The sequence below is a fragment of the Salvelinus namaycush genome, chromosome 27 (genome assembly GCF_016432855.1).
Source record: "Salvelinus namaycush isolate Seneca chromosome 27, SaNama_1.0, whole genome shotgun sequence".
Classification (NCBI taxonomy): Eukaryota; Metazoa; Chordata; class Actinopteri; order Salmoniformes; family Salmonidae; genus Salvelinus; species Salvelinus namaycush.
The window spans coordinates 24,687,209-24,712,398 of NC_052333.1; the positions used below are offsets into that span (position 1 = coordinate 24,687,209).

The 25,190-nt window shown below is 42.1% G+C and overlaps 1 protein-coding gene across 2 annotated transcripts in view; it reads left to right on the plus strand.

Annotated features, from left to right (window-relative positions):
* The first annotated feature begins 966 nt into the window (after positions 1 to 966).
* The window catches only part of LOC120022625 (septin-7-like), a 50,607-nt gene continuing 26,383 nt past the window's right edge, over positions 967 to 25,190 (plus strand). For both annotated transcript variants that reach the window (XM_038966601.1, XM_038966602.1), the window contains exons 1-4: positions 967 to 1,140; positions 1,720 to 1,721; positions 8,581 to 8,683; positions 22,648 to 22,754. In XM_038966601.1, the coding sequence (XP_038822529.1) occupies positions 1,086 to 1,140; positions 1,720 to 1,721; positions 8,581 to 8,683; positions 22,648 to 22,754 (267 nt within the window). In that variant the 5' untranslated portion in view covers positions 967 to 1,085. The remainder of the gene's footprint in view (positions 1,141 to 1,719; positions 1,722 to 8,580; positions 8,684 to 22,647; positions 22,755 to 25,190) is intronic.

Sequence of the window (25,190 nt, forward strand, 5' to 3'; positions counted from 1 at the left end):
TATAGGTGTACAGAGGCCCATATTAGCGACCATCACTCCTGTGTTCCAATGGTACGTTGTGTTAGCTAATCCAAGTTTATCATTTCAAAAGGCTAATTGATCATTAGAAAACCCTTTTGCAGTTATGTTAGCACAGTTGAAAACTGTTGTGCTGATTAAATATGTAATAAAACTGGCCTTCTTAAGACTAGTTGAGTATCTGGAACGTCAGCATTTGTGTGTTCAATTACAGGCTCAAAATGGCCAGAAACAAAGAACTTTCTTTTGAAACTCGTCAGTCTATTCTTGTTCTGAGAAATAAGGGCTATGTGAGAAATTGCTAAGAAACTGAAGATCTCATACAACGCTGTGTACTGCTCCCTTCACAGAACAGAGCAAACTGTCTCTAACCAGAATAGCAAGAGGAGTGGCAGGCCCCGGTGCACAACTGAGCAAGAGGACAAGTACATTAGAGTGTCTAGTTTGAGAAACAGACGCCTCACAAGTCGTCAACTGGCTGCTGGCCTTTTGTATTTCTGATCAATTAGATTTTTTTTAATGCACAAAAAAATTGATTTTCTTTCAAAAACAAGGACATTTCTAAGTGGACCCCAAACTTTTGAACTGTAGTGTGTGTGTGTGTGTGTGTGTGTATATATATATATATATATATATATATATACAAACTTCGGACTTATTGCTGGTCCTCTTAGATTTGTGCTTATTGTTGTATATTGTTCGATATTACTGCACTGTTGGAGCTAGGAACACAAGCAATAAAACCTGATAAATATGTGTATGCAACCAATAACATTTGATTTGAGTGGGAATATATTTTATTTTGTAGTTTGTGTGGATTCATGTTATTTTTCCCTTCCCTGTATGGAATTTAGTTGCATTTTGTGATTTATTTTCACCCTTGTCCAGTTGGCGGCGACAAGACACTTGCGTGTAGTTCGCCATAAAGTCTTTTGGGGACTAGAGTCCTCTATCTATTTCTATGTCTCCACCACATGCAGCAGACAGTGGACATTTTTGACATTACGCGAAATAAGTTGGATACGACCTTTACAGTTTTGTGGTCTCCTGTGAGTACGTGAAAGGGAATGTCGAACGGTGAAAGATCGGTTAATGAGGTGCATCGGAACGGCAATATTATGGGTGAGTTCTCTTACTCTGTCCGTTTTAATTCATTCGGGAACTTTTGCTATCGTTTATTTGCGTCCTCGAAGTTGTTACTAAAGAACTTTGTCAGAATTAGCTAACAAGTTACCTAGCTAGAAAAACGATAGTTAGTTGGCTCATTGAAATACATTTACACACCGCTCGAGAATGACCGCGAGTAACGTTACTTTGGCATTTCCTTAGTTTTTTCCCGACTGAGTGGCTTTGTTACCTGGCACACAGTCGGCTAGTACAGTACCAGCAAACGATAGCTAACATGAGCTACCTATCGTTAACGTTTTGAGATACAGTCAGAGAAGTTCATTACTGGCCAAATAATATGCTGTGTGAAGAATGTCAAATGAGTTTAGTTACTTCGTCAGATGCCAGTTGTGGTGGTTGTGATAAGTTGGAAAACCCAACAAACGCGCATCATAAATAGTTACGTTTCTAGCTAGTTAACAAAACTAACGTTACCTAGTTAACTACTAGCGCAGAGAACAATTGCGTTATAAAAACCTTTACTACTAGCTAGCAAGCTAGGTTGTAATGGAATAGTTGACGTCGCTTGCTAAGCTGTGAATGCCTGCTATTCCAAAAAGTCGAGGTAGCTTGCTTAGTTTGATGTCAGAAACTGGCAGTGTTGATCACATAACTAGTCATTAGTTAATTAAAGTGGATTGAATCAATGGTAAAGTCAATGCGGGGGAAACCTGGAGCCAAGTTGTTATGAACCAAAACTTCCTCAAAAACACCTAGCAAGCTACGTCATCATTCGTTTGTCTGTCAAAATGTCAATCAAAAACTGTCATCTATCAGCATCAACTATGTTTTACTTGGAGTGGGAGGACTGCAATATCTCCTTTAGAATACTATGTCCTGTATTGGTTCACATGAGACTGGATTAATACTGTGGTAATAATGTTGTTAAATGCATGGCGGATGCTCTTACTGAGTTACTCTGCCTGTCAGTTATTCCTCTATGTGACCTGTAGCTGTAGAATCTGTCATGAAATGGTTTGCTGTGAGTATAGAGACCGGCATAGATCCTCACCCTAGCCATTCAAACCCAACAGTCTACCTACTGACAGACCATGTGAATGTTTTCTCTAGTACCTATGGAATGCATGCAATGTTATTACTTTAGTTTGAGTAAATACATTGTTTTCCACCTTCTCTCTCAATTGTTATTGAACAATTGCTGTCTCTCCATTATTGTTACTAACTTTTTGTGTGTCAGATGGTGTGGCCTGGGAATGCCAGGATGTCTGTGATGACACAGACAGCCCATAGCCTTGGCAGAGTTTGTTTAGGTGCCCATAAAAGTCCCATTTTGGATTATTCCCCATCTTGGTGTAGTTTATTTGTTCACTCCCTTTCAACGATTTAAAAGCATTGGATTGGTGTGTGAAATACGGTAGACACTCATTGGGAGAGAATTGGAATTTGGCCTCCAATGAACTGGGTAGGCAGGTATGTAGTGAAGGGAGAGTCGATCAGCTTTCCATGTAGACCACTGCTTGTTATTCACCTCACTCTCAGGACTGTTTTACTCACACAGACTTAACATTATTCCTAAATTACAGTTTAGCAATAAAAAGTGACTGTGATTATGACACTAAAGCATGTGTGGCAGACACAGACAGACTCTGATGGAGAGGTTTGCAAAACTATTAGTCTGGTGAAGAACGATCTGGGAAAATGAAGAAAGGTCGTGGGAGGGGTCAGACTTTCCGAAGTAGAGCAACATTCTCTACCGTGTATCCTCCTCTAGTATTTGCAAGACTACATCAGTGTACTGTGCTAGGCCTTGCTCTAGGGTTAGCTGAACACTCCTCTTTCTAACCTCGGGCTCTCTGTGGCAGACTAGCCTCAATCCCACCACTTCTTTTCCGGCAGTTTACCAAACACCAGCAAAGAAGAATAACACATCTACCCTGCTTGAAGGGAGCATGTAGCAATGAGAGCGGACACCTACTGTATCGATGCATTGAAAAGCATTGGCAAAGAATGGTGGTAGGGCCTAAAGGAGGAAGCAAAGCTGCTTTCCTGGAGGTATGTAGTGGCCTTTGTTAAAGCCACTGTGTAAAGGTTGAGGTGAGCATCCAAGACACAGATGTCCACCACGCTGGGCCCTCTCTCCAACCTTGACAATGGTATTAGAAATATGTCATGGGTGTTGCCTTGAAAAATACCTGACTGACTTAAGTAAATTTCAACAAGCCGCTTATGCCTGCTATGAGTCAGGAAGTTGCAGTAGATGTAGCATATGTTTCACTTTTTCTTTTTTCATAAGCTGATGTTAACTTTTATGACCTTACCCTTGGACTAGTGGAAAAGTAGGGAAGGCTCTGAAGTGCACATCAAATGTTTCTCTCCTCAGTGGGAGCTAGCTAAGAGATCAGCATTATGATCATGATGCTGCTGTCTCAGCTATGTGCTGTGGTTGCCATGAAGTGTTTGATCAGCGACAGGCACCACTGACAGTCGTACTGTGTACGTGACAGATGCTTCTGCTCCAGAGCAGACTGACAGACACATAACATCAGGAGGAAGTGGCTTGGGCGGTGATGCATGCTACATCTGTCTACTTCTACACCTCCCCCCTTCCTACACACACACACACACACACCTGGCATTTGAACATTGAAACCGTCAAAGACGATGAGCTTGAGTGTAGGCTAGGTGGGGCAGATCCTCTGTGGAAGTGGTTCGTTAATAGGCAATGAGCTGAAAAACTGTCTATCTGAAGCTGCTGGAAGGAACAGCCTCCTGCTATGAGTTGTGCTTTACACGTTTATGGGCTTGTAGCCAATAGGATTTCATTTTCACATCAGTCTCTGAAATGATGTATCAACACCTCTAAACTCCTGGATAAACCAATGACAGCTCTCCTATACAGATCTAAAATACTGTAGGAAGTTTGAGTTAGTTGTAACTCCTCAAACTGAAGCTCAAGTGAGTTGTAGGAGTGAGGATTAGGCAATTTGAATGCTAGGTAGGTTGATTTGCAGAATTATAAGTATAATTTTCTGTCTTATTGCTTTAGCCTAACTTGTTTGTCATTACAGTTGGCAAGTACATGATTGTTCTCCTCCTAACTGAGGACATTGTTTGGCTGCTGACTCCACACTCCTCTTCAGTAATGGCTGCTATCCTATTTAGGGAAAGACTCATTTTGGGTGAGCTCTCATGTCACTTTACTGGCAGCCAGAGAGCTGTAAAAGAAGCTGAGGCTACAACCCCGTTCCAGACTAGACTGCTCGTAAATCTTGATCCATCTCTGTGTTCTTCACCCTCAGAGAGCTATATACATACACACACAAGGATATCTGAGACGTTTATGCATGGATTTGACGACAAATAACCTAGCCCTATAAAACAGGTAAAATCCCTTCAAATAGAATGAAGAAACTGAGTGAGAAAATACTTTTTCATACCTGTGGTGGATCGAATTGAATTTTTGGTGAAAGATGCAGGAACTAGCATTAACCAAGCAAACAAAGTATGCATACCACTACCACCAATCATCTTATCTGATTGAGTGCTATAGGAAAAATATAATAGCAAGACCTATCAGTAAAGGCTAGAAGTTAGGCTAGAAATTACACAAGTAAGTTAAACTGTACCTCAGAAGCTATGCCTTTCTGACTACTAAATGAGTAGGGATATTTATTGGTCATGATGGCACTTGCACATTGAAACGGCGTCAAAGTGAGTTAGTCCTTCTGGGCTTTTATCTGCAGGCAGGCATGAATGTGTTATTCTGACACATGATGAATGGTGGACTCATTTGTCTGTGTTAGCTGATTTGACTGTATTTCTAATTTCTTTCCTTTATGGTGTGGTGCTCGTCCTGTGTACCGTGGACTGTGAATCATTCTGCATCTCCTCTCTTCCACCACCACCCCACTATCAACCATCCTGATCTGCACTCTCCAACTAAGCTGTAAGTATTATTGAGACTGATGGCCTAGCGTCACTCCACTGTACCATACCTTTAGGCTATAATATGTACTTATTTGATGATGTTAGGAGATGAGAATGTTAGATTGGGCATATGAATTCAATCAATTATCTGATAAATGATTGGGTCCATGTTGTAAGGCTGGGCGGTATACCGTGTTTGACTATATACCGGTATTGATGCACAGACAGGATTGGGTTTATAATTTACCTTCTATAACGGTATTTGAATGTTTGGTTTGTTAAATGTGATACGCCGTGTGTAACATTCATTTTTATAGGTTACTCGGCTACTTGAGTCATCTCAATTCAAGGGGCTTTATTGTCATGGGAAACATATGTTAACATTGCCAATATACAGCCATTGTCTATATACAGTGTTGTAACGATGTACAAATGGTTAAAGTACAAAAGGGAAAATAAATAAGCATAAATATAGGTTGTGTTTGTTTTTCACTGGTTGACCTTTTCTTGATGCTGTGGTGGCACACTGATATTTCACCCAGTAGATATGGGAGTTTATCAAAATTCGGGTTTGTTTTCGAATTCTTTGTGGATCTGTGTAATCTGAGGGAAATATGTGTCTCTAATATGGTCATACATTTGGCAGGAGGTTAGGAAGTGCAGCTCAGTTTCCACCTCATTTTGTGGGCAGTGTGCACATAGGCAGATCTAGCTCTCAAGAGAAGACAGGCTATGGCGGCCTTTCTCAATAGCAAGGTTATGCTCACTGAGTCTGTACATAGTCAAAGCTTTTTTCTTCTCTCTCTCTGTCTCTCTCATGCTGCTTTCCACACAGACCTAGCCCTGCCCTCTGTCACTCCAGGAGCGCATTTGTTGTTCGTCAACCACGATACACTTAAGTTCAATCTGCATGGTCAATACAACAATGTTGATCACAGCGATGCTGTTTTCACTTTACTTAATATAAATCCACTAGCGTTCTATAATTACACTATTAGTTTGTTTCTTACATCTGCAAACAGCTAGTTTGTCTTAGCAAGTTGGGCCTAAATCTTGTTAGCTGCTAATCGCTAGCTAGCGTACTGAGTAATAGCAAACGTAACTTGCTCTACAGCCTGGTAATACCGTAGACCTAAATCAGCATGTTTGTGCAACAGTATCTTCTAAATCAAAGAGGAATATGCAAAGCATGAGTATGTTAGCTAGCTAGATGAAGTAGCTAAGAGAGAACATTCAATGTAGTCAAAGATTATAGATCCCCTAGGAAACACTTAACACTTAGTTTCCTACCTTGCCACAATAACTTCCCCCGGGCATTTTCATTCGTTGTCATGTTAAAAAACACTGTATTCAAAGTGCCCACTATTATATTCTAACTATAGAATTAGAATAATCATTCTATTTCCATTATTCCAACAGTTCACCCAAGTGTTTTGCTCTAAATTGCAAGTCAAATCGCAATTGCCACATTTGGTTAAAAATAAGGCCTAGATTGTTTGCCCGTAACGTGCAGCCCTACCTGGCAGTGTGGAAATGATCTCAAATGAGTGCAGGAAATGGATAAATGCTAAACATTATTTTTGGTTGAATTGAACAGCATAAAACAATCAGAATGGAGAAAGAGCCATTGAAATCAGTTAGAATGTACACTACTGGTCAGAAGTTTTAGGACACCTACTCATTTAAGGGTTTTTATTTGTACTATTTTCTACATTGTAGAATAATAGTGAAGACATCAAAACTATGAAATAACACATGGAATCATGTAGTTAACCATGCTACAAATCAAAATATATTTGAGATTCTTTAAATAGCCACCCTTTGCCTTTGACAGCTTTGCACACTCTTGGCATTCTCTCAACCAGCTTCACCTGGAATGGCTTTCCAACAGTCTTGAAGGAGTTCCCACATACGCTGAGCACTTGTTGGCAGCTTTTCCTTCACTCTGCAGTCCGACTCATCCCAAACCATCTCAATTTGGTTGAGGTCGGGTGATTGTGGAGGCCAGGTCATCTGAGCACTCCATCACTCTCCTCCTTGGTCAAGTAGCCCTTACACATCCTGGAGGTGTGTTGGGTCATTGTCCTGTTGAAAAACAAAGGATAGTCCCACTAAGTCCAAACCAAATGGGATGGTGTATCGCTACAGAATGCTGTGGTAGCCATGCTGGTTAAGTGTGCCTTGAATTCTAAATGAATCACAGACCGAGTCACCAGCAAAGCACCATCACACCACTTCCTCCATGCTTTACGGTGGGAAATACACATGTAGAGATCATCTGTTCACCCACCTCTCACAAAGACACAGCGGTTGGAACCAAAAATCTCCAATTTGGACTCATCAGACCAAAGGACAGATTTCCACCGGTCTAATGTCCATCGCTCGTGTTTCTTGGCGCAAGCAAGTCTCTTATTGGTGTCCTGTAGTAGTGGTTTCTTTGCAGCAATTGGACCATGAAGGCCTGATTCACACAGTCTCCTCTGAACAGTTGATGTTGAGATGTGTCTTTTACTTGAACTCTGAAGCATTTATTTGGGCTGAAATTTCTGAGGTATGTATCTCTAATGAACATACCTTCTGCAGCAGAGGTAACTCTGAGTCTTCCATTCATGTGGCGGTCCTCATGAGAGCCAGTTTCATCATAGCGCTTGATGATTTTTTTTGCGACTACACTTGAAGAAACATTCAAGGTTGTTGAAATGTTCTGGATTGACTGACCTTCATGTATTAAAGTAATGATGGACTGTCGTTTTTCTTTGCTTATTTGAGCTGTTCTTGCCATAATATGGACTTGGTATTTTACCAAATAGTGCTATCTTCTGTATACCACTCCTACCTTGTCACAACACAACTGATTGGCTCAAATGCATTAAGAAGGAAAGAAATTCCACAAATTAACTTAACAAGGCACACCTGTTAATTGAAATGCATTCCAGGTTGACTACCTCATGAAGCTGTTTGAGAGAATGCCAAGAGTACGCAAAGCTGTCAAGGCAAAGGGTGGCTATTTGAAGAATCTCAAATGTAAAATATATTTTGATTAGTTTTTTTTGGTTACTACATAATTCCATATCTGTTATTTCATAGTTTTGATGTGTTCGCTATTATTCTCCAATTTAGAAAATAGTAAAATAAAGAAAAACCCTTGAATGAGTAGGCGTTCTAAAACTTTTGACCGGTAGTGTATGTGTTGCCACCGTAGGGTCACCAGCAAATGTTCAACTTTTATTATTTAAAAACATAAGTCACACCGTAATTATAATTTTAAATACTGTGATATGATATTTTGTCCATATCGCTCAGCCTTAACATGTTGCTATTTTTTGATATATATATATATATATATATCCTGTACCTGTCAATTCATTAACTTTAAATCGTTTTTTTTATAGGCCAGTGATATCACAGCTACTGTGGCGAAGTCAACAGTATATCCAGTCTTTAGTTTAGCCTTGTTACCTGCCCGGACAGTTGGGAAAAGCATTCATGTTTGGTTTTTGTCTACAGCAAGAGAAGCTCCTGGAAGGTTATGTGGGCTTTGCCAATCTCCCAAACCAAGTGTACAGAAAGTCCGTCAAGAGAGGCTTCGAGTTCACTCTCATGGTCGTGGGTGAGTAGAGAGATATTTGCAGCTCATTTTATGTCCTTTTTTCTAAATAATACCCCACAGAACAGAAAAAATGACCTGTTATTTATCTGGGAAAACAGATGGTTTTACTGCTGTGTAAAAAGCTGTTTGCATATTACTTTATGATTCAGTGAAGTATGCATGAAAATTGCCGTTAGAGGCTCCTCTGCGTCCCAAATAGCACCGTATTCCCTATGTATTGCACTACTTTTGACCAGAGTCCATAGTGCTCTGATCAATATTAGTGTAGTATGTGGGGAATAGGGTGCCATTTGGGATGCAGTCTGTTTGAATGATGTGGACACATCTGTGTAAGAAATGTATGTGGATATGTAATATAGCCTACATATGGCTGTCTGCCATAGACGTTTATGTGTCCAGTCCAGCAGTATTACATTTCAGTCAGGAACTTTATCATGCTACAGTGCTGGCAGTTGGCTGTTAAAATCCATTAGCGATGCTTTCTGTTGAGTTAGGATAACTTGCCTTGCATGTAAAGCGGGACTCATAGAAACCATATTTTAAACAAATGTGCTTCAGCGATGGAGGGTAGTCAGGGTTTATTTCCTCCATGGTGTGTGTGTGTGGTGTGCCTTTTGGATTGTGGGTGGGAGGTTTCCTGTAATTCCATTCATGCAGCCAGAGTTGGAGCCTGAACAGCTGAAGGGAGAGCGGGATGGAGGGAAAGAGAGAGACGCAGGATGCAGGAACCATTACAACCCTGCCATTCTCCACTCCACTGTTCTCTCTGTTCCATAAGTCTTGCCCAGAGTACAGCGCAAACTGGCTCTAACCAGAATAGAAAGAGGAGTGGGAGGCCCCGGTGCACAACTGAGCAAGAGGACAAGTACATTAGTGTCTAGTTTGAGAAACAGACGCCTCACAAGTCGTCAACTGGCAGCTTCATTAAATAGTACCCCCAAAACACCAGTCTCAACGTCAACAGTGAAGAGGCGGCTCAGGGAACCAGTTTGCGCTGTTCTGTGAAGGGAGTAGTACACAGCGTTGTACCAGATCTTCAGTTTCTTGGCAATTTCTCGCATGGAATTGCCTTCATTTCTCAGAACAAGAATAGACTGACGAGTTTCAGAAGAAGATTCTTTGTTTCTGGCCATTTTGAGCCTGTAATCGAATCCACAAATGCAGATGCTCCAGAGACTCAACTAGTCTTAAGAAGGCCATTTTTTAAATGTTATTGCTTCTTTAATTAGCACAACAGTTTTAAGCTGTGCTAACATAATTGCAAAAATATTTTCTAATGATCAATTAGCCTTTTAAAATGATAAACTTAGTATTGGTGAAGCTGAGCTGATATCATGCTGCAGGAAGGAGATACACAGTATCTGATAGTGCATGTTAATTAAGAAAACACGCACACACTCACATTGACAGAGAAACACACCACACTATCAGGTACTGAATCTCCTGCAGCATGACAGAAGCTCAACTTCACCAATTACTCTGCCATTCTAATTAAATGCTCCATACAAAATTGCACTTACAACCATATTCTTCCTGAGAGCGCAGCAGAGGGGGAAACTCCAGCAAGGAACCACTTGAATGCTGCTCAACTCTACTCAGACTGACAGCAATGGGTCGGGAATACCAGGCAGGCGTTCCCTCTCCTCGCTCATTGTTTCTCTAGTTCCCTCTCTCCTGGCCCGGAGACATGTGGGTTGACTCGACAGCCCGCCCACCACAGGGAGCAGCAGAGGGTTAACTTCTTAGGGATAGCCCCCTTTAATTTTCGCCTAAAATGACATCCCCAAATCTAACTGCCTGTAGCTCAGGCCCTGAAGCAAGGATATGCATATTCTTGGTACCATTTGAAAGGAAACACTTTGAAGTTTGTGGAAATGTGAATTAAATGTAGGAAGATATAACTCAATAGATCTGATTAAAAACATACTTTATTTTTTTCCTACCACCATCTTTGAAATGCAACAAAGGTCCCACTTCTAGCCATCACTCTTGTTGTAATTCAGATGGTGTCCACAAGATGGCAGCAGTGTATGTGCAGATTCAGACGGATATCTTGAAGTATGAGCGAACTACATGACATTTAGTGTGAAGTCACACAGGTACATTTGGGCAAATCGTGAAGGAGACATTTGCATTCATATTACATATTATTTTACAAATTATATAATTTTTCTGAAAGAATCGTTAACTGTATACTTGAACTTAGCTTTTCCAGTATTAGCCGTATTTTAAGTTCAACATTTGCAAAACAACCAGTTTTCATAACTCTGAATATTCTTATAATTGTTGTCCAAAAGGAAAAGGCATGCTGTCGCACAAGGTTAGCAGCTACATTTTGCGACATATACAGGGTTTCCGGATACTGCCGTAAAGCCCAGCTCATTGGTTATCTAACTAGCTTTGTTTGACCCCGATTTGGGGCTTATTTGACAAAGTTAGTCGATCAAAGTTGGTCGCTCTCTGACCAAATTTGGTGTCCTATAGGATATACTACACCCCTAATGATATAGTCTGGTTACGTTCTAGAATCTCTGAGGAATACATACGAACGTGATTTGACTGGTTGAAACAACTTTTAGGGTTAGATTTAAACAGATTCCTTTCTTTGCAAATTGAAAGAGTTGAAATACAAAATCGATCGTGCATGCTATATGGACCCTAACCCTTTTTAGGCTATGAAAAAGGATTTTATCTAACAAAATGACACTTCATGTTATCTTTGGGATCCTATGGATGATAAATCAGAGCAAGATTTCAGAATGTAAGTACACATTTCACCTTCAGAGGTGAATTTATCAAACCTATCGCGGTGAAAAAAGTCTTTTGTTAGGAGCTCTCAAACAATAGCATGGCATTTTTTTCGCAGTAATAGCTACTGTAAATTGGACAGTGTAGTTATATTAACAAGAATTTAAGCTTTCACCCTATATGAGACACTTACGTACCGACATTTGTTTCTCTAAAATCTGCGATAGTGACACAAGGTGCTGCGTGATTACAACTGTCCCTTTGACAGGACGCCGATCCGTAAGATTAATTACCAGGCAACTTATGTAATGTCCCTGTTTGCATTGTGAAGTGTGCCAAGGTATTTCAAAGGCACCTGCATACTAGGTTCAGTCTTCTCATAGCAGAACTCGGCGAGGCGACACAATCGTCTGTGCCTTAGATACTTCATTAAAAGACCTTCACTTGAAAAACGAGAACCATTTAGTACTGTTTGCCCCTCTTGAGATACCTTATTAATAGCATAGCCAGTATATACTTAATCAAAATAGTCCCAATTAATCTAAGATAAATCTGGAATCAACTTTGATGTTTGAAGAGGGCTTAGTTGTGCAATTTTACATATACAGTTGAAGTCGGAAGTTTACATACACCTTAGCCAAATACATTTAAACTCAGTTTATAATAGTAAAAATTCCCTGTCTTAGGTCAGTTAGGATCACCGCTTTATTTTAAGAATGTGAAATATCAGAATAATAGTAGAGAGAATGATTTATTTCAGCTTTTATTTTTTTCATCACATTCCTAGTGGATCAGAAGTTCACATACACTCAATTAGTATTTGGTAGCATTGCATTTAAATTGTTTACTTGGGTCAAACGTTTCGGGTAGCCTCCCACAAGCTTCCCACAATAAGTTGGGTGAATTTTGTCCCATTCCTCCTGACAGAGCTGGTGGAACTGAGTCAGGTTTGTAGGCCGCCTTGCTCGCACACACTTTTTCAGTTCTGCCCACAAATCTTCTATAGGATTGAGGTCAAGGCTTTGTGATGGCTGCTCCAGTACCTTGACTTTGTTGTCCTTAAGACATTTTGCCACAACTTTGGAAGTATGCTTGGGGCATTGTCCATTTGGAAGACCCATTTGCGACCAAGCTTTAACTTCCTGACTGATGTCTTGAGATGTTGCTTCAATATGTCCACATAATTTCCCTTGCTCATGATGCCATCTATTTTGTGAAGTGCACCAGTCCCTCCTGCAGCAAAGCACCCCCACAACATGATGCTGCCACCCCCGTGCTTCACAGTTGGGTTGATGTTCTTCGGCTTGCAAGTATCCCCCATTTTCCTCCAAAACATAATGATGGTCATTATGGCCAAACAGTTCTATTTTTGTTTCATCAGACCAGAGGACATTTCTCCAAAAAGTACGATCTTTGTCCCCATGTGCAGTTGCAAACATTTTTATGGTGGTTTTGGAGCAGTGGCTTTTTCCTTGCTGAGCGGCCTTTCAGGTTATGTCGATATAGGACTCGTTTTACTGTGGATATAGATACTTTTGTACCTGTTTCATCCAGCATCTTCACATGGTCCTTTGCTGTTGTTCTGGGATTGATTTGCACTTTTCACAACAAAGTACGTTCTTCTCTAGGAGACAGAACGCGTCTCCTTCCTGAGCGGTATGACGGCTGCATGGTCCCATGGTGTTTATACTTGCGTACTATTGTTTGTGAATGTGGTACCTTCAGGCGTTTTGGAAATTGCTTCCAAGGATGAACCAGACTTGTGGAGGTCTACACATTTTTGCTGAGGTCTTTGTTGATTTTTCTTTTGATTTTCCCATGATGTCAAGCAAAGAGGCATAGAGTTTGAAGGTAGGCCTTGAAATACATCCACAGGTACACCTCCAATTGACTCATGATGTCAATTAGTCTGTCAGAAACTTCTAAAGCCTTGACATAATTTTCTGGAATTTTCCAAGCTGTTTAAAGGCATAGTCACCTTAGTGAATGTAAACGTCTCACCCACTGGAATTGTGATACAGTGAAATAATCGGTCTATTAACAATTGTTGGAAAAATGACTTGTCATGTAAAGTAGATGTTCTAACCGACTTGCCAAAACTATAGTTTGTTATTAACAAGAAATTTGTGGAGTGGTTGAAAAACGCGTTTTAATGACTCCAAGCTAAGTAACTAAGAATGTAACTAAGATGTTTCGTGCAGAATTTCTCAATTGAATTTAAAAAAAATTGACGACAAACATTTCATTGAAGAATCCCGTCCGTACTTCCCATTCCAAGGAGTAGCACTGTTGACCAATCATAACGAATGGTCGTAGACGGGGCGTAAAACAAACTTTTGTATACCATCCACTGTGGCAGGTAGATTAAAAATAAAGAATCTACCAGCCTAAATGTTTTTGTGTTCCGTAACTACACAAAGAAACACAAACTGAGCATGCTTAGTAACTTTTTCTAAAACAATACATGTATTACTAGTCAGAAGTAATGTAGTATATTGCTCAATTTAATATTCTGTGACCCTGAGTATTTAAAATAAATACCAGATACAAAAATGTTTAGTTGCCCTAGGGTTGTACATTTTGGGGAATATTCAGAGTGGACACTTTACGTGGGAATTAACGGGAATACAGTGGCAAGAAAAAGTTTGAACCCTTTGGAATTACCTGGATTTCTGTATAAATTGGTCATAATCTGATCTTCATCTAGGTCACAACCATCAACAAACACAGTCTGATTTAATCTAACACACAAACAATTATATGTTTTATGTCTTTATTGAACACACCGTGTAAACATTCACAGTGCAGGGTGGGAAAAGTATGTGAACCCTTGGATTTAATAACTGGTTGACCTTCCTTTGGCAGCAATAACCTCAACCAAATGTTTTCTATAGTTGCGCATCAGACCTGCACAACGGTCAGGAGGAATTTTGGACCGTTCCTTTTTACAAAATGGTTTCAGTTCAGCAATTTTCTTGGGATGTGTGGTGTGAACCAATCTCGAGGTCTTATCACAGCATCTCAATCGGGTTGAGGTCAGGACTCTGACTGGGCCACCCCAGAAGGCGTATTTTCTTCTTTTGAAGCCATTCTGTTGATTTACTTCTGTGTTTTGGGTCGTTGTCCTGTTGCATCACCCGACTTCTGTTGAGCGTCAATTGGTGGACAGATAGCCTAACATTCTCCTGCAAAATGTCTTGATAAACATGGGAATTCATTTTTCTGTCAAAAGCAGCCCAAACCATGATGCTACCTCCACCATACTTTACAATTGGGATTAGGTTTTGATGTTGGTGTGTTGTGCCTATTTGTCTCCACACACAGTGTTGTGTGTGTGTTCCAAACAACTCAACTTTAGTTTCATCTGTCCTCAGAATATTTTGCCAGTAGCGCTGTGGAACATCCAGGTGCTCTTTTGTGAACTGCAGACGTGCAGCAATGTTGTTGTTTTTGGACAGCAGTGGCTACTTCCGTGGTGTCCTCCCATGAACATCATTCTTGTTTAGTGTTTTAGGTATCGTAGACTCATCAACAGAGATGTTCGCATGTTCTAGAGATTTCTCTATGTCTTTAGCTGACACTCCAGGATTCTTCTTAACCTCATTGAGCCTTCCTGTACTGTGCTCTTGCAGTCAACTTTGCAGGATGGCCACTCCTAGGGAGAGTAGCAACAGAGCTGAACTTTCTCAATTATAGACAATTTGTCTTACCGTGGACTGATGAACATCAAGGCTTTTAGAGATACTTTCTTACCCCTTTCCAGCTTTATGCAAGTCAACAATTCTTAATCTTAGGTCTTCTAAGATCTTTCGTTCGAGGCATGGTTCACATCAGGCAATGCTTCATGTGAATAGCAAAATCAGATTGAGTGTTTTTTTATATTGCAGGGCAGCTCCAACCAACATCTCCAATCTCGTCTCATTGATTGGACTCCAGGGTAGGAGACTCCTGACTCCAATTAGCTTTTGGAGAAGTCATTAGCCTAGGGGTTCACATACTTTTCCCAACCTATACTGTGAATGTTTTTAAATTATGTATTCATTATAGACAAGAAAAATACAATTATTTGTGTGTTATTAGTTTAAGCACACTGTGTTTGTCTTGTTGTGACTTAGATCAAGATCAGATTACATTTCTTGACCAATTTATGCAGAAATCCAGGTAATTCCAAAGGTTTCACATACTTTTTCTTGCAACTGTATATGGGAATTAACGGAAAAATCTGCAAATATTAATACCATTTAAATGTAGATGTTTTTTTTTTACATTGGATATATTTACCATGTCATATGGAGACAGAAACATAAACCTTGTACCTTATCATTATTATGATTAAATCCTTCCAATATAGGAAAAAAACCTGATTTAGTTACGAATTGACATTTAATTAAATGAGATGATGACTCTTCACATGGGATGATCTTCACTGTCACTTTCCAACCGTGTTAAGGATGGCTCGTCAGGCTCAAAAAGCCTAAAATTTGACCTGATGGCCACCAATTTTTCAACCCTTGTATTGGTCAGCCTGTTGTGTGCCTTGGTAGGTGTTCCCAAACAAAGACCAGTTGCTCTCTGAGGAGGCTGATGTTGGTGGGATTTGGAGGATGATGGAGGCAACAGGGGAAAAAGCCTCAGATCCACAAAGTCCCTTCCACCAGGTGGCTGATGAGATATGTTGGCACGACTGCCATATTGCATCTCCATCCCAGAGCCCTTGCTTGGAAGTGTACCAAGAACCTTGCCCTCATCCAGGCCAAGGTGGCGAGATATGGTAGCGATGAAGCATAGGCCTTGTTGATCTCTGCACCAGACAGGATGCTCTTGCCAGCATACTTGGGGTCCAACATGTATTCTGCGGCGTGTATGGGCTTTAGGCAGAAGTCTCCACACTTTTTGATGCATTTCGGAACTGCAGTTTCCTCTGCTTGGAGCAACAGTGAAGTGGGCAGGGCAGTACGGATTTCTTCTCTGACATCTGCAAGCAGAGTCTGAACATCAGACAGGATGGCATTGTCTCCCTCAAGACGTGCGTAGGTTTAGGTTTCAGGAGTTTCAGGCTGCTTACCACTCTCTCCCAAAATAAATAATCCAGGAGGATCCTCTTGATGAGGCTGTCCATATCTGCAGACTGTGATATGGCCATTTTCTTGGAGAGACTCCTTCCCCTCCAGGAGACTGTCAAACATGATGACAACACCACCCCAACAGGTGTTGCTGGGCAGCTTCAATGTGGTGCTCTTATTCTTCTCACTTTGCTTGGTGAGGTAGATTGCTGCTACAACTTGATGACCCTTCACATACCTAACCATTTCCTTGGCTCTCTTGTAGAGTGTATCCCTTGTTTTCAGTGCCATGATGTCCTTGAGGACCAGATTCAATGCATGAGCTGCACAGCCAATGGGTGTGATGTGAGGGTAGGACTCCTCCACTTTAAACCAAGCAGCCTTCGTGTTTTCAGCATTGTCTGTCACCAGTGCAAATACCTTCTGTGGTCCAAGGTCATTGATGACTGCCTTCAGCTCATCTGCAATGTAGAGACCAGTGTGTCTGTTGTCCCTTGTCTGTGCTCTTGTAGAATACTGGTGGAGATTATGTAGTTAATTATTCCTTTCCCACGAACATTCGACCACCCATCAGAGATGATTGCAATAGTCTGCTTTCTCCATGATTTGCTTGATCTTCACTTTAATTCTGTTGAACTCTGCATCCAGAAAATGAGTAGGTAAAGCATGTCGGGGTGTATGCTGGGTGAAGAACATTCAGAAATCTCTTCCAATACACATTGCCTGTGCGCATCAGAGGTGAACCAGTTGCATACACAGCTCGAGCAAGACATTCATCAGCATTTCTCTGACTACGTTCCACCATTGAGTCAAAAAAACTTCTGATTCCAGGAGGACCATGAGCTGTTGCTATCGATAAGGTGTCTGATTCATCATTTTCACCTCGAATAGAAGTAGACTTTTGTCAGAGGTTGCTTGTTGTGTGCGCTGAGGGAAATGTATGCACTTTGCCAGATGATTCTGCATCTTTGTTGCATTCTTCACATATGATTTGGCACAGTACTTGCAAATGTACACAGCTTTTCATTCTACATTAGCTGCAGTGAAATGTCTCCACACGTCAGATAGTGCCGTGGCATTTTCCTGTAAAGATTTGAAAAAAAGTGTAAAAAACAACAACAAAAAACAAATAATTCCATGTACAGATAAATATTGAATTAGATTAAACAACTCCTTTGTAAGATAAATGTCTTAAAACGAAACATGTATGGAAACAGGTGAATTAACACTCCTCAGTTAGCAGGCTCAAGCAAGCTAAAACCCAGATGGTAGAAAAAACTAACTAGCAGAAATTCTTAACAAGTTAGAAATGATTTAAACACACTTTGCGGTAGGCTACTATTTACTAGGTAGCAAAAAATCATGCATGTGATATAAAAACTATTCACCCCACCCAGTATTGTAATCAAAATTTAACAGAAAGCATGTAGTCCTTGGCTCAGACAGTGTAGTAGTGTGGGCTCAATAGCATCTCATTAGTGTGCAAGATCTTGAGAATCAGCTGTACATGTGATGGAAGAATGCACTGTGCATGCAGAGGGTTGCAATTCCATTGAATTGGGGATAGTTTAACCAAAATATGCCACAAGACCTAGAATTGCCTTATGTGGATCCCACAAAAAAGGTTCACTGTTATAAGTTAACTTTTTTCCAGAAATGTACTGTTAAGTTTCTGACCCTTTGCAACCCTAAGATGCTCTTTTTAAGACTACCTTGGTAACCGGGCCACTTGAGTCATCACATGTGCCTGTGAGAATGTCTAGTAGAGGCTTTTCTAGCATTAGGAACAAACTCAAACATTGAAAAGCAACCTAGCTTTTCAACAAAACAATGTAAATAGCCAAGAAACATGAGGACAATATCTCACTTTAGTAGACTTTCAAGTAAATTAGGGCAACTTTTATGACTGTGCCCATTGCTTCTAAAAACCGATCTTTCAGCAGTGGTGGAAAAAGTACCCAATTGTCATACTTGAGTAAAAGTAAAGATATACCTTTTTAATTGAAAATAACTCAAGTTAAAGTCACCCAGTAAAATACTACTTGAGTAAAAGTCTAAAAGTATTTGGTTTTAAATATACTTAAGTATCAAAAGTAAATGTAATTGCTAAAATGTACTTATTTCAAATTCCTTATGTTAAGTGAACGGCACAATTTTTAATTTATTTTATTTAGGGATAGCCAGGGGCACTCTCCAGCACTCCGACATAATTTACAAACGAAGCATTTGTGTTTAGTGAGTCCACCAGATTAGAGCCAATAGGGATGACCAGGGATGTTCTGTGCATGAATTTGACCATTATCCTGTCCTGCTAGCTATTCAAAATGTACATACTTTTGGGTGTCAGGGAAAATGTATGGAGTAAAATGTACATTATTTTCTTTAGGAATGTATTGAAGTAAAAGTAGTCAAAAATATTAAAAGGAAAGTACAGATACTCAAAAAAACGACTTAAGTAGTTTTACTAAAGTACTTTTCAGCACTGTCCTCCAGACAGGCAGTGTTGCTGCGCAAGGTGGGATAGCTATAACTATAGGATTCAGATTTCTTTGTGCATTACCAGATATTAAACAAAACGGCAGAAATACTTTGAAAACAACTACAAATGAATGCTCTCACTTGTGCCCATACTTGACCATTTTTATTAAATTCTCACACCTGGAGAGTTACCACTCGCCAACGTGGCTGGTGAATTCGACATTCTTACCCGCCAGTGCCAAAATCTACCCACGTTTGGCATGTGGCGGGTGTTTTATTTTAGGCCCTGGTCGTACTTTGGCTACCAAACTTCGACAGCCCAAAAATGAAAATAGAACCCTGCCAAACTCCTAAATTAACACAAACGTCTCAACTTTGTCTTAATATATGCTCGAACTGTTTCAACTTGGAAGCAAAGCGTTCGAAAGGCTAAAGGCTCTCTTGGTCAGAACTGATTGTCGGGAGCCAAGTTAGTGACAGTGGGCTGCAGCAGTCGGACGTTTGCGTCCATCTGTAAAAGTAAATATTTGCCAATGATTTACCACGTTTGCTCAGGATTGACCTTGATCTTGGCTAGAATGGCTACCGCAGCAAACCCTAGTTCAGTTCATTGTGCTTGGCCTCGGTTAACACATACTTTTTAATGTGTTTCGGTTTTTATCTTCTCTGGAAACTATGTCCCCCACATAAACACGTAGGATTTCAGGGTTTTGACTCGCTCTCTGACTTTCTAAAGGAAATTGATGTGTTTGCCACAAGATATTTAAAGATTGTCACGTGGTAGCCAGACATGTACTGTTTTTATAGTCATTTTTTATGTATTCTGTATTTGAAGGGGAAATAACCCCTTTTCAACACACACACACACACTTTACCTGCACGTTAAATACAGTGAAAGCAGAATAACCTCAGCCAATTTCTGCTGTCCCCCTCCTAAAAGAACAGAACCACTCTTCATTTCACCAGTCGGTGTACTATTTCCTGCCCCGTGTCACTGCAGTAGAAGGCAGCACCATCAAATGAACTGTCTCCCCTCTCCAATACAAACTTTTTCCTGCTTCCCCCTTCTATCTCCAGCTAGCCCCTCATCTCCTTGCATGCGGAGCAGTGTAAGGCTCCTCTGAATAAGCCCCCATGGTTTACACAGCTGCTGAACATTTCCTTTAAAGGAAGTGTGCTGCTGGCTGGGCTGCTCACTGACCGAGGAGGGCCACTGGCAGGGATGGGCCATGCAGGACTGCACCGAGAGGGGGCCACTGGCAGGGATGGGCCAGGCAGGACTGCACCGAGAGGGGGCCACTGGCAGGGATGGGCCAGGCAGGACTGCACCGAGAGGGGGCCATGGTCATGCTCTGGTCTGGTGGAACTTATGAATGCTACTTTCTAGGACAGGTCACATAAACCAGCTTAGCTTCCGTTTCTAGCTGTATGACCCTGAGACTGACCCTTCACCTACTACTGTTAACGGAAGTCTTGTCTGGGCTCCATATTCCCAGTAGCATCCATACCAGTGCTGATGATACCATCCCAGTGTAGGGAGATCCCTTCCCAGGCCCCAGCTACAGGCCTGTACTACCAGTGTAGGGAGATCCCTTCCCAGGCCCCAGCTACAGGCCTGTACTACCAGTGTTGGGAGATCCCTTCCCAGGCCCCAGCTACAGGCCTGTACTACCAGTGTAGGGAGATCCCTTCCCAGGCCCCAGCTACAGGCCTGTACTACCAGTGTAGGGAGATCCCTTCCCAGGACCCAGCTACAGGCCTGTACTACCAGTGTAGGGAGATCCCTTCCCAGGCCCCAGCTACAGGCCTGTACTACCAGTGTAGGGAGATCCCTTCCCAGGCCCCAGCTACAGGCCTGTAATACCAGTGTAGGGAGATCCCTTCCCAGGCCCCAGCTACAGGCCTGTACTACCAGTGTAGGGAGATCCCTTCCCAGGACCCAGCTACAGGCCTGTACTACCAGTGTAGAGAGATCCCTTCCCAGGCCCCAGCTACAGGCCTGTACTACCAGTGTAGGGAGATCCCTTCCCAGGCCCCAGCTACAGGCCTGTACTACCAGTGTTGGGAGATCCCTTCCCAGGCCCCAGCTACAGGCCTGTACTACCAGTGTTGGGAGATCCCTTCCCAGGACCCAGCTACAGGCCTGTACTACCAGTGTAGGGAGATCCCTTCCCAGGCCCCAGCTTATAGCCCAGTATAGGCATATCCCCCATTTCCATGACATAAGGATTTAAGAGGCCTCTCTCTCTGCTAACATTTTGCAACTCCAGCTCTGCATAACCTACATCAGCTCTTATAACCCTCCCTCACCCTTTTTCCCATCCTTTCTTCATCTCTCCCTCTCCTGCAAAGAAGCAAACCCGGCTCTGTAGTCTGACTAGCCAACTTGTTCGCTGGTATCCCGCCATCCTTCTTTATCCTCCCGCCATCCCTCGCATTCCCTTCCTGCCCTCTATTCCTCACTCCATACTCCCACAAAGAGAGATGTGTAATGTCGTGACCAGAGCTAAGCTCCCTCTCTGCTCATCATTGCTGCTGCTTCTGACTTTGTATCTGGACCAGCTTTACAGACATTGAGTGCTGAATCCCAACTCACTGTATCCGCTTGAGCCTGCCATTCTATCAGTTTATAGTTTCCCTAATGCAAGCTGCCATTTGTTTAAGCCCGGCGTATTTCAGTTTGCTGTTTTCACAAGACCACAACCCGCCCCTTCACCACCCAGCTCTCAGCGAGAGGAGTAGGCCCTAAATCCTGACTTACATCCTGAAGAAATATCCACATGGATGATCATATCCACATCATTCCTCATAACAGCCCGACCGCTTAAACATTTCCATTGTGAGGTCAGTGTGGCTCCAGCCCTGGCTGGAAACATTTACCCTGTGTTGAGAACCTCTTTCTAAAAGGTTTGAGGGAGAAAGAGGGTTCTCCTTTTGTCTGGTGTACACAAAGCGTTTAGTAGCTGGTTAATTGGCAGTAGTGAGTGGTCGATCGATGCTGGGCTGAACAGCACGGTCGATGCGCACACACACAGCAGTGAGCTGCGGTTCTCTGTGCCAGCCCAGCATGTGTCTCCAGCCACGCCCCGTTCCATCACACTGTTCCCTTTGTTCAGAGTCTCTCATTGGCCCCCCGTCCCCACACCAACCGTTGCTATGTATACTGTTGATGGTGTTGCGTTACCTAGAGGCACCTGGGATTGTTCTCTGAAAATCTGAATCTTTCCATGAGAGATTATTGAGCTGTTATTTTATCTAAGACAAATTTCCTAAATGAGTTTGTGGTGAGACGGTCACTGTAAAGGTATGATGACTATGCCAGCCTTTTAGGCTTTCCTTATCATAGTCCCTGATTTAGATTCCTGAAATGCAAACAGGAAAATAATTTGACTTGGGAAGAAAGATATTGAGCCCCACCCGTCCTCGCCTGTCTCTCTCCATCTCATGTTAAAGCTTGTCACTTCACTTGAGGCAGCTCAAATGGATTGATTTCGTGTTGGAAAAAGTTTGAATGTGAAGCATTTTAAAGAATTCTAAACATTGTGCAGGGTTTAGGAATACATCTGGAGATGTCATGTTGTGACTGTCTAGTGTGAAAACAAAGATTAGAAAGACATGTACAGTGTGAAATATACCTCTTGAAATTAATCTCTCCCTCGCTCTACCTTTCTCTAGGTGAATCTGGTTTGGGGAAGTCTACACTGATCAACTCCCTCTTCCTGACAGACTTGTATTCTCCCGAATACCCTGGTCCCTCCCACAGAATCAAGAAGACAGTACAGGTAAGGACTACGATACCCTATTTAATTGGTTTATTTGAATGGGAACAGATGGAAACGTAATGAATAAAAGATCATCTGAAGTGCTTGTTGCACCATAGCTTGAGCTCATTTTCATCACCCTACTTGTTTCTCTCTTGGAATACACTATCATACGTCTGTCCCTTTTGTAACCTTAAGCAAATGAATAGGCTCACCCCTTCCCCTCCCTTTTAACAGGAATTCACTTTTTTTATTTTCCCAAAGGAGTTAAATATTTCAGTTCACTCGCCACATTAAACAAGCTGTTTCCCCATTCTGTTGCTTTAGGTGCAGGGTGATAGGATGGACACACATTACCTAGCTGTCTGACTACCCATAAGTCCCTCTGTTGGCCACAGAACTGCCCTCCTAGTCTGGTATATTATCTGATGTTGAGGCACTCTGCCAAGTCAGCCTTTTTTTATCATGCTGGAGCCTAAAGGAATTCATACTAGTAGGTTTGGCCATAATCTGTCTGACGCAGAGCTGGGTCATGTTCAGCCATGACATATTAAATCCTTGTTTCGGACTGTTTTCTTCTATCTGAACGCTCCTTTTCTTTTTCCGTTGTAAAACATTTTGCTACTGTGTGCCCTAATGAACAAGTCCCTGTAATAGATGTTTCTATGGGCTCTACTTGAATAATTTAACCCTGACATTGGGCTGGTTAACTGCTGGTGCCCCAGGCTGTGGTATCACAGGTGTGCCACAGTCAGCTCCCACCCAGCCCTTTTGTGTTGTTTTGGGTCATTGATGTCACAGCCCTGGCCCTCCCTCTATTACATACCTGCTCTCTGACATGCTGCTGCTGAGGCTTCAGGCCACTCTTAAGAGTAGATGCACTGACAGGATAACCTGTTACCACCGCTGCCCTGTCGTCTGTTTATGAATAGCAAGACACCTGCAACCAGTTTATCTACTTAGACTAGGAGGAATGTCTAGAACTGCTGAAACCATACAGAATATCAGGTGTGGGCGACTGACTCATCCACTGGGAAAAGCAACTGTGTGCAAAACAAATAGCAACAGGAAGTTTTTGGCTGGAATAGAGAACTAGTACATGACTGGAGTCATGCTCCTCTCCTCTCTGTGTGTGTACTGACTACTGAGCCAGAAGTTAATGTTCCGGTCAGGGGAAATGCACTAACTGGGCCCCGCTGCCTGATGGCCACTGCTGTTAAACTGTAGCCAGAGGCGTGTGTGTACACACACACACACACACACACACACACACACACACACACACACACACACACAGGGCTGTAAAGGTGCAGAGCCAGAGGTTGACATATTTGTTTTCTAGTCTGCAAGGAGGAAAATAGTCCACGCTGATGATGGATGAGCCCCAGTCAATCTGGGAAATCAGTTGACAACCAAGGGGTTAACAACCAGAACACCACACTACCTGTGATTTATGACACACACAGTGTCATTCTCATAAAGAGAAGCAGTGGAGGGGTTGAGAGAGATTATAACAGAACATCTGCTATTAGGGAGTTTCCTATACTTGTGCTGTATGACTAGATATTCCCTCTACTACTTTGTCTAACCTCTATATTCCCTTTACAGGGTTAATATTCTGTAGTATCTGGTTTAAGCTGCTATGGCAGAGGGTTGATCTAGTTGTAGCTATGGGGGTGTACTGTATCACCAACCAGAGCCGTGCTGTGTGACTGAGCCATCTGCTCTGCTCTCACCGCTATGAATCTCCAACCAGGAGAGAGACACTACCACCTCCTCTCACTACCACCTCTCATCCAGGGCTCTCTTGAAAAAGAGATTTCAATCTCAGTGTGACTTCGCTGGTAAAATAAAGGATAAATCAAATCCCTTCTCCTTTTAGCTAATCCTTGGTTACCTCAGTGTTTCCCTCTGGGAATCCCTCAGTCCTTAAGAGCCCTTAGTCAGGCTTAGTGTTGACCAAGCCTTAAAGTCCTGACTCACAGAACCGTGGCATTTCACCAGGCACGGAGTCAGAGTTGGAGAACAGCTCTCCAACTCTCCTCTCCCACGCTTGCTTGGCCGTCTCCACTCGCTGACACTGATTTCCAAGAGGAAGTTGTGCTGTACATGTAGGCTGGGGTGTCACATTGATTTGTTTCTGAAAAAGAGAGGGACTAAACCAGGGGTGGGGGCAAGATTCAGCCCGCGAGCCCATTCAATCCAGCCCACGGGAGGTAAAAAAAAGAAAAGAAAAAAAAGTGCATTTAGAATGGGTGAGTAGTGGTGCGCATATGAGTCTGTCTGTGTGTGATTTGAGAGGCATGTGAGCATAGATTTGTTTTTTTGTGTGTGTATACTGTACATGGGCCAGGTGTGTGAGAACTCTGTCACACAGAGGATTAGATAGTGATGGACTGGCTCCCTGGCCGGGGACGGCAGCAGTATAGCAGAGAGAGACTGAGCCTGCCAACACCT